Raw genomic sequence first — 12,928 nt, forward strand, 5'->3', positions numbered from 1 at the left:
GGAGCATGTATGCCATGAACATCCTTCTGTCCCCAGCTGCAGGAAAAAAGCGCAATTAACTGAAAAGCAGCTGCCTCTTTTTGCCTTCTTACCATCTGTGGCTTTGAGTTCTCAATGGCATCTTGAAATTTGCTCTTTGCCACTTAAGAGTTTGTTACAAAGAGTTCTAATTATAGCTTTCTACTACTGTCTCTGTGCTATCTACATTATGGTTCCTACAATGAACCATATGACTGGCCTGCATAAGGAATGCTCATTTTGGTCTTCAGAGCTGGAAGTAGCAGGGAACGTTTCCCATTTGGTTTGTCAAGAGGAAAGCTTTTCCCTTTTTCCCCAGTGTTTCAAGAGCAGGATTATAATGATACAGGCATTAGCCTTTGGGAAATAAAATTTGCAGATTTGTCCTAAGAAGTGAGGCCTGAGTTCTCATCCCTTCTCAGCCACAGTTCTTGATCTTTTTAAACTCAGTATTTTCTGTGATATCTTTCTCCTGTTCCTTGCAGGGAAGCACAAGATTTCCGGAGAAGTTCTAAAAATGTATCCTGAGATGCTTGTTCTCAAGAAAGATGAGCAGAACTTAGAATAATCCAGTTTCTGCATTCCAGGATCATACCATGCTGAGACTCAAAGCATGTGAAATGTAGATGCTAGGAAGATTTACATGAAAAAAAGCTCTTTGAAACAGGCTAAACTACTAATGTGGATACACCTTTGGAAATGTAGACACATGGTAACTGGGGCTAAATGGTATGACTTTGAAATTTTTTTTCCATTGTGTATTCTTGCCACCTAGGCCGTTTCTGATATCTGACACAGAGCTCAAATTGATTCATACCTTAGGCAGCCAGGGAGCTGTCAGAATTATATTCACATTTTAAAAACTGATAGCTAAAGTGGTACTTCCAGAGCTTCACTAGATCTCCCTATGTTCAATCAGAATATATATTTTTATCACACAGGTATGTGCACAAATTTCTTCAGAGTAAGTCATGATTTTACAGTGCATCAGGCTTTCCATAGTAACTGTCTATATACATGCTTTATTGCTTGAGAATGTAGATAGCTTGCCTGTTTTCTTTCCACGATAAACTGCTTCATGTTTACCATGGCTCAAATTCTGTATGTGGACATTTACCACTGAATAACTGACGTATTACCTTGCAGCCTTTTTAGTGCACATACCTGTACACTTAGTATAAGGTGACCTGCATTGCAGCTTTGGTTCTTTTGTGTCTCTAAGTTTATTTAGTTGTTTCTGATGTGCTTTGCTTTTAGAACTTGAATTCATTCCTGCAGATTTGTGTGCATTTCTTTTTTCAGAGGCAGGGAAGAGGGAACTGGGCTGCTGCGCACTACTCCCTTAAACCAAATGAGTCATTTTGTGCGAGTCTAGTTCAGCTGACAAACGTATTACTGACAACTTAAGCTCTTTATCTATAGCATTTTTTATCATCTTGCCCTTCTGCTGTCTCAGAGATAATGCAGCGTATGGTTGTTTTAAAATGCAAGTCAATTTCTGTGACTTTCACAAATTAAATCCTATTAAAATCATAGCTGTATTTTCAATCTAAGCTAAACGCTATAAAAATCACCCATTCATTGCCATTCAAATAAGGTTTTGAAGCCCCAGATCCATCTTTCTGAGAATAGGAAGCATTTTTGGAATCAGCAAGTTCTGTTTCGTCACAGCTCTGCTGGACACCTGACATTAGTCCTTTTTTCAGTTTCTTTGCGTGGGCTGCAGCTGAATATCAGCAGGGACTCCCTCAGGCAGCCAGGCTATTGCTTCTACTGTGCATTCAGCAGAATCTATTTCCCAGAAACATTGCCAAAACGTTAACTCTGAGAATGAGAGAACGTTTTTCCTCCTTCGTTGGCCCTTAGTGACCAGACGATGTTCTAGCAGTTGGCATGCGTTCGCGTTTGAGATTAATGGAGCTCATCTTCTTACAAATGTTTGAAACGTTTTTGTTGTGAAGAACACTGAAGTAATCATCATAGTGCAAAAGTTGTGACTGCATATGCAGCTTCACTGGCAAGAAAAACACATTCAGGGTCTCCTGTAGATCCTGTCATTTTCTGGCACTGTTTTTATGTACATCTGAGGGAAAACCTTACATAGATCTTCTTTCTGCCTTAAAATATGTTGTAATTATTGCATCTTATATTTTCAGAGTAGTAACATTGTAGTCATGAGGATCTAAGGACAAAAGTAAGGCGATGTTTGTGGGTAGAGATAAGTGCATCTTTTTCAGACCTTGAAGGGCTTGTGAGGTTGAAAGCGTGTCTGTTTTTTCCAACTACAAAAGTAGTTGACTGACTAAAATGGGTTATCTTGACATAAAAACTGTCCTCTTCAAAAACCTACTTTTTGTTCAGTTGTTACATTAAATCTCAGTCTGTCTTTATCCTTTGTTCCCAGATTGTATCTTGAACACTGAATACAGCAATATATGGTTAGTTGTAACAAATGCAAAGCTGTCCTGTGTCTTTCCAAGCACTTACTGTTTTCTACATGAAGAACAGCTTGATGGCTGAACAGATTTGTAGAATACTGCCAAACAGATGTACATCATGAAGCTGTCATCCAGTAAAGGATGTACTGGCATTGTGGGTTAACCGTAAAACTAATCAGCAAATTTTCAGTAGCTAACTTGTCAATAATATTTTTTTGAGGAACTGTTATTGAATCTACCTATTTGAGCAAAACTTTTGGCAGGAAAAAATTTATCCTCTGCAGACTGGAATTTCTAATTAAGACTTAGAAAAGAGTGAGATGGGCTCAACCCTTGAGCAGGAAATAGAGTTGGTCAGGGATGCTCACTAGGAGTGTGAGAGATGCACGAGGTTATCTGGGCTAGTTTAGACCAAGACTTTCATCTTGGATTCCAGCTTCCCAGCTACCAGCTACCACACTACTTTTCTATAGTGATTCTATTTCTTATCTTTCTGATAAAGCTCTCTTGCTTAATATACAGTAGTTACATCACTAGAGAGCGGGGATGGTTTATGGCATTGAGGTTTTGAGACGTGGGTTCAAGTCCCTAAGCCAATGCATATTCAGGAACTCATACAAATCAAATATTCCTCAGTCCCTCTTTAAAGAATATCTTGGGTGGATATCAAGAACAGCTTGGATGGATCTCTAGCTCTAGCCTAGTGACTGGAGCCTCATTTGGGATTTGTGAAGATGGTGAGCAGGAATTTGAAACAGGATCTCATGAACTGAAGCTCTTTCTAAGCAACACTGTCCTGGGATTCTGGTGGGACCTCCCCTTCCTTTCCCTCACCCTATATTCTCTTTCTCATTAACTTGAGAGGCTTCAGTGTTCTCCCACGCTAAGAGGAGGGTGTTTTTTTTTTTTTAAAAAAAGTCTTTGAGTTTTGCGAATATAAGAATGCTTCCCACCTCATTGTGACACATTTTTGCAGCTCGGTGTCATATAATAGTATGATATGTTTTTTTCCTTGTTGCTGGGATAGAGTAAGATCTTGTCTTCCTTTTTCCTGCCTGTTAAAAGGCATCTCTTGAGGATAATGAATTTTTTCAAAAAAATAATTAATTAAATTAATTCTAAAAATTAAAGTAATTTCCCTGGTTAACCTAGTTCTTAGAATTTAAATCCAGGAGGAGATTAAGGAGAACTTAACTACGGAACTGTTCAATGCCTAAGTGCTTTGCCTCTATTGCCGGAGCCACTGCCCTAATTTAAGCATTTAGATTTCCTGAAAAAAGTATGGAAAGAGTTATATATCTGATTAAGGTAGTTACAAAGATGATATTCTCAGTATGAATAGCCTAAGTCAGACAATTAAAAACAAACACACATGTGCCTATTGGAATCTTAAACACCTTAGCTTGATACCGCAAGCGCCACCTTGCAGAAATGAGTGTGGAAATCCTTTAAGAGGCATGTCACAATTTAGTCCTTCTCTTCAAATTCATGTTGATAGCAATGGTTGCCTCCTTTTGATCTAAAATGTAGGTTAGAATACAGGCCTGGTGGTAAGGTATCAATTAAATTCCCTTTTCTGACTGAGTATGTTCAAATTCTACATCTCCCACTTCCTTTGGAATGATGAGATTATAAACATTAAATTAATTGGAAGTAATACTGTTCGGGTCTTTCTGTTCTTCTCTGTTCTACCCGTTAGAATATGAAGCCATGCCCTCTTTAGAATTTTCTACGAGACCTACTGAATCTTTAAATATTTCATGCAAAGGGAAGAAGCTTCAACAGGGAGATGAAAAGAGCTGCCTGCAGCAAGGTTCCCAGACTCACCAATACAGAAGTCAGTGTGTTGTATTACCTTGAGAGTGCAACAACGGGACTTCTTTGTGTACCTTAGTAAAGGAACTTCTGTATCATGGGTTGCATTCATACTGTGGTTTGGAAACTCATTGTTGCCATTAACCGATCTGCCAAGGTGTGGGAAACGTGGATTTGATTCCTGTTAGGCAGAGGAGGAAGTTGAACTATGTTCTGCTACGTAGTACGTGTAAATTCTGTGCTGCTGGATGAAAGGCAACACCTTAGGGGTGTATTAGGCATGGTCAGAAGGACTCTTATTGGGGAACTTTATTCATAAAAATATCTTTGTGATTTGCAGATGTAGTTTTGGTTTGTAGTGAGGCTTAACTTACGTTACTGGAAAAAATATGCAGTCTTCCTGGAGGTCTGAAATAAGAGCCATAAGCTTCAAGTAAAGTACAGATTGAGCATAATTGCTTTGATTTGACTATGTTATCTGTATTAAACTATTTAGGAGAATGGTGACTGTTATCTATTGAACAGAGTAAGAAGATATCAAGCTCAGTGGTATTAAAAGTATTTTTGCTTGTCTATTTCTAGATAAGACAATTTCAGCAGTATTTTTCAAGTTTGAATGAGGTCTCTAGTCAGGTCCTAGAAATAGGATTAGGCATCAGTGGCTAATATCACATGAATTTGAAAAGTATGTTGCCTTTCTGGGATAGTTGCTGATTTTAAAGTGAAGTCTAAGAAATGGATGAAAAGCTGAAAGGACTTACTTGTTACTTAAAAGGGAAATTGATGTTTTCTTTGAAACGTTGTGCAAGAAAAGGTATGTCAATTGAAAAATCAGTTCATTTATGATGCTAACTATTAAAGGGTATTGTTCCATTATTCTAAACATTGTAAGAATCTCTTGGAAAGCAGAGAAAAACCACTTTGCAGATCTCCTGGATGTTGGAAAGGAGTGGGTGTCAAAAACATACAATAATTTTCTGTGGCTTATTTTCCCGCTACCTTACACACGATGAAATTTGTTTCTTTTCAGCTGAGCAGTTCAGAGAACACAGTGATAGTAATTCATAAGCACAGTGCCAACCATTCCTCTCCCCCCCACCTCTTCATTTTTCTTGGGAAACTGAATTCAAGGCAGTTGCTGACCATTTCTGTTGAATATTATGTAACTCTTTTGTCCTGGCTTAACAGTCTGACCGATTCCCATAAATGCTGTTTGTCACTGGTAAAGAATTTTCTTTCACATTGTGCTTTCTGACTTATAATAGATTTTTGGGTCTTTGGACCAAAGGTTGTGGGGGGGCTTTCTGTGTGGGTAATTTGGGGGAAAATAATTTCTATGGGACTATGACAATTAGTGTTTTCCTGAGAAACCTGAGCTGAGATTTCACATCAGATCAAATGGTGACAATTCTAACGCAGGAATTCAGTTGTGGCGATTTGTTCCATTTATGTTTATAAATAACCAAAGTTTGATTTTTGAGATGACACTGAGTACAGGAAGTCATTTCATTTCATAGATGATGTGGTTGTTGAGAAGAAGCTCTTTTCTCGTCTGGGAGAAAGGAAGTGCTGAAGTGGCAGCATGTGGAGAGGCAGGTGGAAGCATGTGGGAACACGGTGCTGGAAGAACACACAGCTGGGCTGGATAAGTAGGGTTTCTCAAATACAAATGGAATTAACTCCTGTGTGGAATCGCTAAGTTATCTGTAGTGAGATTATTTATTTTTAAGTTGTTTTAGGAAATTCTCTTACTACGCTTGTTGTAGTATTGCTGACTTTCTTGGTATTGTGTAGGTACAGGTAAGGCAAACTTTTTCATTAGTGCAGTAAGTTTTCTCTTCCAGCTTAGTCAACATACATGAATTGAACAGATCATAGTAGCTTTGACTATGTAGCTGCACCCTGGCATGTTTGCAGTAGTGCCTCAGTTTTACAGCATGGACGTTCTCTGATGTTCTTACCTTGACTGTAGTGTGGAAAAATGACAATAAATGGAAATGATTTTTTTTTCCAAAAAAAGAGTAATGACTAAAAACTTTTTCCAGGTTCGGATGAATTCCCTTGAGATCCTTCTTTTCTTGTATTGTTAATGCCAACTTAAAAAATAAATCTGTGAGCACCCACCACCATATGAATGCAATGTACCTTTAAGAAGAAAGTAATTATCCCATCATCTAACACACTTGTGCTAAGTTATCACATAGTTCTATAATCTAAATTATTATTTTAGATTAACAGAATCAGTAATTGACAAATATTTTGTTATTAAAATAGAAGAGAAAGAATTAGAACACTGTGAATCAATCATGAAGCTGTCCCTTTAAGCCGATCTCAGTTTATGTTGATACCAAAAAGGATGGTTCCCCTCCTTTCTCCACCAGCCCCTTAGCTGCATATTCTAAGCCCTTCTTTGTGCCAGTATTAGTGTTGGTGAAGTCACCCAATCAGCTGGGTCAGAGATCTGATCTGACCACAAATACTTTTTCTTTGTTTTCACCTGGTTTTCAGCCAGGTGAAGCTGACAGCTGAGCCAGCTGACAACGCTGGCCACCTAAGGAAGGGCAAGAGAGCTGAAATCTTTCTTTTGGTGGCAGGAGCTGACCGCAAAGGGTGTAGAGGCACGTAGCTTAGTGGATATCTCATCCCTGGTAGTCAGATCTTTGTTCATAGTACTTATATCTTACTGTCTTCCTCCTTCTGTCTTACAGAGAAGAAAATAATGTTTATCCAAACATAAAGTGAGGACCTTTTTTCCCAGAAAAACTATCCTTCTCCTGTATTATTCTGCTATACTCACAGTCATTTAGACAGGATTTATTGTCTTCTACAAGCACAGATTTCTGGTGATTGTTTGATTGACTGCATGTTCCTCTTTGTAGGGCAGTAGTCTCTGTTTTTCACTAAGTTCGTCATGCTGTATGATGTGACCAATCTCTCCAGTCAGTGTATATCCAGTTTTCTATAGTTGTATTTCTTAACATACTAAAATCTCTTCTGTAGATCAACTGGGAGATCTGTACTGTGAGTAATGTTAGTACTGAAGACCCTTGGAGCCCTCAATGGAATCGTGACTGATTCCATTTTATTAGATTATACATAAATTCTAATAGTCATGGGTCCCTCTGCTTTATCAAGGTAGTAGTTCTAGTCTAGGACTTCTCATAGAGCATTCTTTTACAGGATATACTATTATATTTGAAGCACTCAAATTTTGCCTACCAACATTTTGCTATTTTAAATAGTGACTCACTCAGGCTGATGGAAGTGGGAGAGTAACTTGAGTAAGAGCTTTCTAACGTTAAACGAACACTGCCAAGCGCAAAAGGAGAGACTTGAAATTTTTTATTGAATAACCCAGTTCCTCCTCTAAAAAGACCATGAAGAAATTTTGTGCTTTCAGAAAAGAACGTTAGCTCATGTTGTGGGTTTCTTTTTGTTGGTAGTCCAGGAGGGCTGAAGTGGCCCTTTTTATCCAGTGCAGGGAATCATCTAATTTTATTTGTTTATTCTTTTAGCACATGCAAATGACTATCCAGGCTCTCCAAGATGAGCTTCGGATCCAGCGGGACCTGAACCAGCTGTTCCAGCAAGATAGCAGCACTAGAACCAGCGAGCCCTTTGTGGCAGAGCTCACAGAAGAAAACTTCCAAAGGCTTCATGCAGAGCATGAACGCCAGGCCAAGGAACTTTTTCTGCTACGTAAAACCTTAGAAGAGATGGAATTGCGTATTGAGACACAGAAACAGACCTTAAACGCACGTGATGAATCCATCAAAAAGCTGCTGGAGATGCTGCAGAGTAAAGGTCTGTCGGCGAAAGCCTCTGAAGAAGATCACGAGAGGACAAGACGGTTGGCTGAGGCAGAGATGCATGTCCACCACTTAGAGAGCCTTCTGGAACAGAAGGAAAAGGAAAACAACATGCTGAGAGAGGTAAGTGATCAAGTTCTGGCTTCATCTCCAGTCTTAATCTCTAGTTCTCCCTCTTGTCTTCTCTGGTCCTCTCCATTGCTCAACTGTAAGGAAAGAATTTCCCGTCCTCTCTATAAGCTGTATTTTAAATTGCAGACTTGCAGAGTTTGTCCCTGGCTTAAGACTTCCTTATGGTTTCCTTGTGTGAGATTTTTGGGGTTTTTCAGGTCCCGTTTTTCTCTTAGCGCCCATGTGAAGCTCTGGAAGTCAGTTATCACATGGACTGTAAAATTCATTCTTCTGTTCTATTTTAATTTGAGAGAAAGTAGCTACCTGTATTTAGGAGAGAGCTTAGAGAAATCTTTGCAGGAGTAATGGATGATTGCTCTGCAGTTTCCATGGAAACAGTCGTCTTGCTGTGAAGGGTATTTGATAAAACTATTGGCTGCCCTGGATGCACAGCCAAAAAAAAGATTACTTAAAGGGACACTGCCGCAAACATAGTAATTCTTTCCCCTTCCCTCTGCAAAAAGAAAAGAAAAACTGCCATTTTATCTGTATTGCGTGTTAAAGGTGTAAGATGGCAAGCGTTCTTCCGTATTTATCATCCACAACTAATTATAAGATAATGTAGGCTACAAATGTCCTACAGATAGTACCTGAGTATCTTAGAAAAATAAATGAAGACAAATTAGTTGCTGCGTAGCCAGTGTCCTTGAATTTCTTGTCTGTGTTAAATGCGTTTTCCTCTTATAGTCCACCAGCCTTCTGAAGCATTCTAATATTAGTTTCTAAAAGGCTAGTATTTCGATGTCTGTTGGGTGTGTAAACAGGTCTATATGTATATGCATGCATTTGCTAATGATAAGATTTTCCGTAAAGACTATTTTATATACATCTGTAGGTTGAATGCATGAATGATAGTGATATATACAAGTACATGTGTGTTTTTTGCATTGCATGCCTATTTTTTGGTTCAACTCTTTTTTTTTTGAACACCTGACAAATATACAAGACGTAAACTCCCTCTCTAAGAAGGCAGGGGACTAAGATCAAGCACAGAAATTTTTGAGATAACTGTCTGCAGCAAGTAAATACCTCTTAATACCTCTTATTTATGTTTTCCGTGACCTGACCCATTATATTTGTGCTCTTGCAGGCATTTATATAAGAAAGCTAGAGTCCATTGCGTTTCTGAGCCAGATTTAGGCCAGATGTATTTTTTTAGAGCAGTAATCTTTTGAGTGTCTGGAGTGAAGATAACGCATTTCCAGAGTTCCTACACCACAGTTTTTCCTTTATTTAGCAACCGCTGATAATTCTGTTCCAATTCTTGTATCTATTTCGGGAAAAGCCCCAAATGGCTTCCATTTGTTTCTGCTTTAAGTCCAGCAACATAAATGAAAAGCTGGCAGGAGAGGTGTAATTTTTTAGGAATGGGGTTTCCTTTGCTGATGCTACTGATGCGTAAATGTTGAGAGATAAGAATTCTTTTTCATTCACACACATCTGGATTTCATCAATCATTTAAGTCATAGTGTTTATAGTGAAAGATTTCCTGGAGAATGTAGAGATCACTTACTGATTTTGAAAGCACAAATGCAGTTCATCTACTGTATTTTAAAACCTATTGCTGCTTGTTGCCAGGCCAGTTCTAATGCATTGAGAAGGATAAGCAGGGCATGCTGTAATTTGTAGCTCAAACCATAGATGTAGTGTGGAATCCAGCCTTGAAGCTGAGCACCCTGTTAGCTTGGGAACATGGTGCCATGTGCGGAGATGCCAGACTATCTCCATATGGAATTGAGTCACATCTAGAAGGGGTTATTGGCACCAACGTACTGTACTTGAGCTCACTATAAATTGAGCTACTCAGGTTTTTCTGCATCTTACTGTGTTGTGTGCTGGGTTCCATGAGGCAGGAGAAAATCAAGGGACATTGCTGAACTGTAACTGACTGCATGTGAACCAAATGTAAAGTTAGTAAACTAATAAAGTTTAAGCAAAGTAAAGTTCCTTAGCTCAAGCTAGTAAATTTGAAGAGAGCTTGGACATCAAGTTGCTCTGCAGGAGATGGTTCGGAGTTGCTATCGCTGTCCCATTCTTAAAGTTTGCTCAGCGCAGATCCTTTTAGGTGTATCTGCATAACACTTCTCAGCTTATTTTCTATTATGTATTTATCTGTAGTTCCACATTTTTAGGTTATTTTAGCCCTCTGCTACCACAAATACTAACTATGCAGTTTTAGAGATGTCTTGAAGAAAGCCATTTACTTTCTTTTTCTAGCATCCCCAGTATCTGGAAAGGAATGCCAGACTGTTCTCCGAATGCTATTAAAGTAAGTGTTGGCATCTTAAAGGGATCTGCACTTGCTGGGAGGTCAGCGCTTATACTTCATGTTCTAACACATCAGAAAAGCTGAGCAAACCTTCAGTAGCAGTTTTGACCATGTTAGCCGAAGTTCTGAAATGTCAGAATCAACTAGCGCTACCTCTGACTGAAAAGCATGTTAGACTTTTGGTAAAAATACTTGCAGAGAATAATACTAAAGATTTGCATCATGAAGCACAGAAGTATCCCTCCGTTTTTCAAGTTTGAAGCATACGTGTGATTCAAAGGGTGATGCTGAGAGTCAAGGCCGTCAGACAGTTTCTCATGCTGTGCAGGTGCAGGGACTGGCAGTTTGCCCTTGAAAATTAAGTGTGAATCCATTGATTTCTGCAGCTCCTGCTGTTACTGTGATTGTACTAGTTCAGTTCCCTTATTCTGATGAAGATGAGTTTTGCGTGGAAGCTTACACCATACATGTCAGGAAGATACAAGGAAAACGTCTTCTCCGTCCACTCTTTAAGATTCCGAATAGAATGAAAAAATGCAAACGCTAAGCCAGTTTACTATGTTACACAAAGCCCTCTAGGAAAACATTAGCTTACCTTTGGACTTTTACTGATTTTGTGTGAAAACACAGCTTCTCTGTTTTGCCTTTTTGTTTGAGAGATTTAAAAAGTGGTTCTGGTGAATTTTTTTCACTAGATCAAACATTAGATTCTTATCTTTCTCTGGAATTGATACTCTCTTCTGCTAAGGACAGGAAATTTTTGAGAGGGTTCTCAGACTAGTGGTTCTGTAAGAAAATAACAGAAGAATAACTGTTACAGGTTCAGGCCAAGGATCTGTTTAGTCCAGTAATCTGTTTCAAACAGTGGCCGTGTGCAGACATGCAAAAAAGAATAAGAACAGGGCAAACACGATACTTCTCCATAATGCTCTCCCATCTTCCAAACTATTAACAGGTCGGGGATTTCCTGAACTTTTTGTGATTTGTCAGTTTGGTATCCTCCGTGGATCTATCATGCAAGTACTAGGTCAACGTCTCCTTGAGCCCAAACATCAGCCAAACATCGTTTGGTAGTTGGTTCTGCACACCTACTACTTGTTGCAGGAAGAACCAGCCTCATCTTTTTTGGTTTTGAACCTGTCTCCCACTAGCTTCATTGATGGCCTCTTTTTCTTGCACTAGAAGACAGTGAACAGGTGATCACTACTTGACACTCTCTGTGCCACTCACAGTTTTAGACTTATGTCATATCCCTTCCAAGTTCTTTCTTTTCCAGGCTGAAAAGTCCTAGGCTACTCAATTGTCCTTTGTATAGAAGATATCCATCACCTTTAACCATCTCCCAGAGCACTATCTCAGCCTCCCTTATCCAGGTTATGAAACAGATTCTCCTGTGGATAGTGGCAGGTATCTCCATAAGCAATCTGATTCTGTTGGACTTTTCCCAAATGTTGTCCTGAATTCCAGATGGCTCAAGCAAACTTTCCTTACAAATCTATGGGAAAGACTGTGTAACCAGTATAGTGCAGGACATATTTGGCAACTCACAGTTGCAGAGGACAGTCTTTCGTTAGTGCAAGATGATAAAAAACTAAATGTCTTATTGAACGTGTGAACAGACACATGCATCTGGATGCTCTGACTTGAGCAGGCGATAGTGTGACTGCATCACCTTCTTCTATCCTAGAAAATAAGCTCCAGCTTCATGAGCTTATAAAAAAGACAGCTGGTTTTTTTAATATCCCTTCTGAGATTTTAGACAATATTATTCTATATTACTGGTTAGTATTCTAGGCTTACCTTTCAGAAATAAGATTATTACCAAACCAGTGAGAAATACTTGATTAAATCCAGCAGCTGGACCTACAGCTTCCAGAATAGCTGACAAGTTATATTAACTGCAACCTCATTGTTCAAAACTTGCCTGTTATGGAATGATCAGTGATAGCAGTGACAGCGCATATATCTAAAAAATAAATTTTCTGTATCATTTTTGACATCCCACCTCCCCCTAAAAAGGCTAAATGCACTGAGTAGAAGTATGTTTTCCTCTGCTACACAGAGCAGTAGATAGACCAAGTGACAGTGTAACTCATGAAAGAATATTACATGATTGCATCCACATCTGCTGTTCTAGAGACTTGGAGTACTGTGGTCAAACTGTATTTCACAAGGACAGTGCAACTTCACTACACCAACTTGGATAAACCTTTCTTCTTTGAACTCTTCATTATCTATCTATCTTTAGTAATACTTATGTGAAGAAAGAACTAAGATCATCCATATGCTTCTAGTATTACAATCAGTAAAGAGGTAGGTCTCTGAGAGTTTTTGGGGAAGAGAATAGAGATGAAATTTCCCATCTGTCTAAAGGAAAGGATAAAAACAAAACTATTTCTGCTGGTTCT

General features: G+C 38.9%; 1 protein-coding gene across 20 annotated transcripts in view; it reads left to right on the forward strand.

Moving 5' to 3' along the window:
* Positions 1-12,928, forward strand: part of ERC1 (ELKS/RAB6-interacting/CAST family member 1) — a 311,410-nt gene that overhangs the window by 55,106 nt on the left and 243,376 nt on the right. For all 20 annotated transcript variants that reach the window (XR_011141700.1, XM_068947249.1, XM_068947332.1 and 17 more), the window contains one exon: positions 7,787-8,203. Coding sequence is in view for 19 of the 20 variants with exons in the window: in XM_068947249.1 (XP_068803350.1) it covers positions 7,787-8,203 (417 nt within the window). In the remaining variant the exon portion in view is untranslated. The remainder of the gene's footprint in view (positions 1-7,786; positions 8,204-12,928) is intronic.

The sequence above is a fragment of the Struthio camelus genome, chromosome 1 (genome assembly GCF_040807025.1).
Source record: "Struthio camelus isolate bStrCam1 chromosome 1, bStrCam1.hap1, whole genome shotgun sequence".
Classification (NCBI taxonomy): domain Eukaryota; kingdom Metazoa; phylum Chordata; class Aves; order Struthioniformes; family Struthionidae; genus Struthio; species Struthio camelus.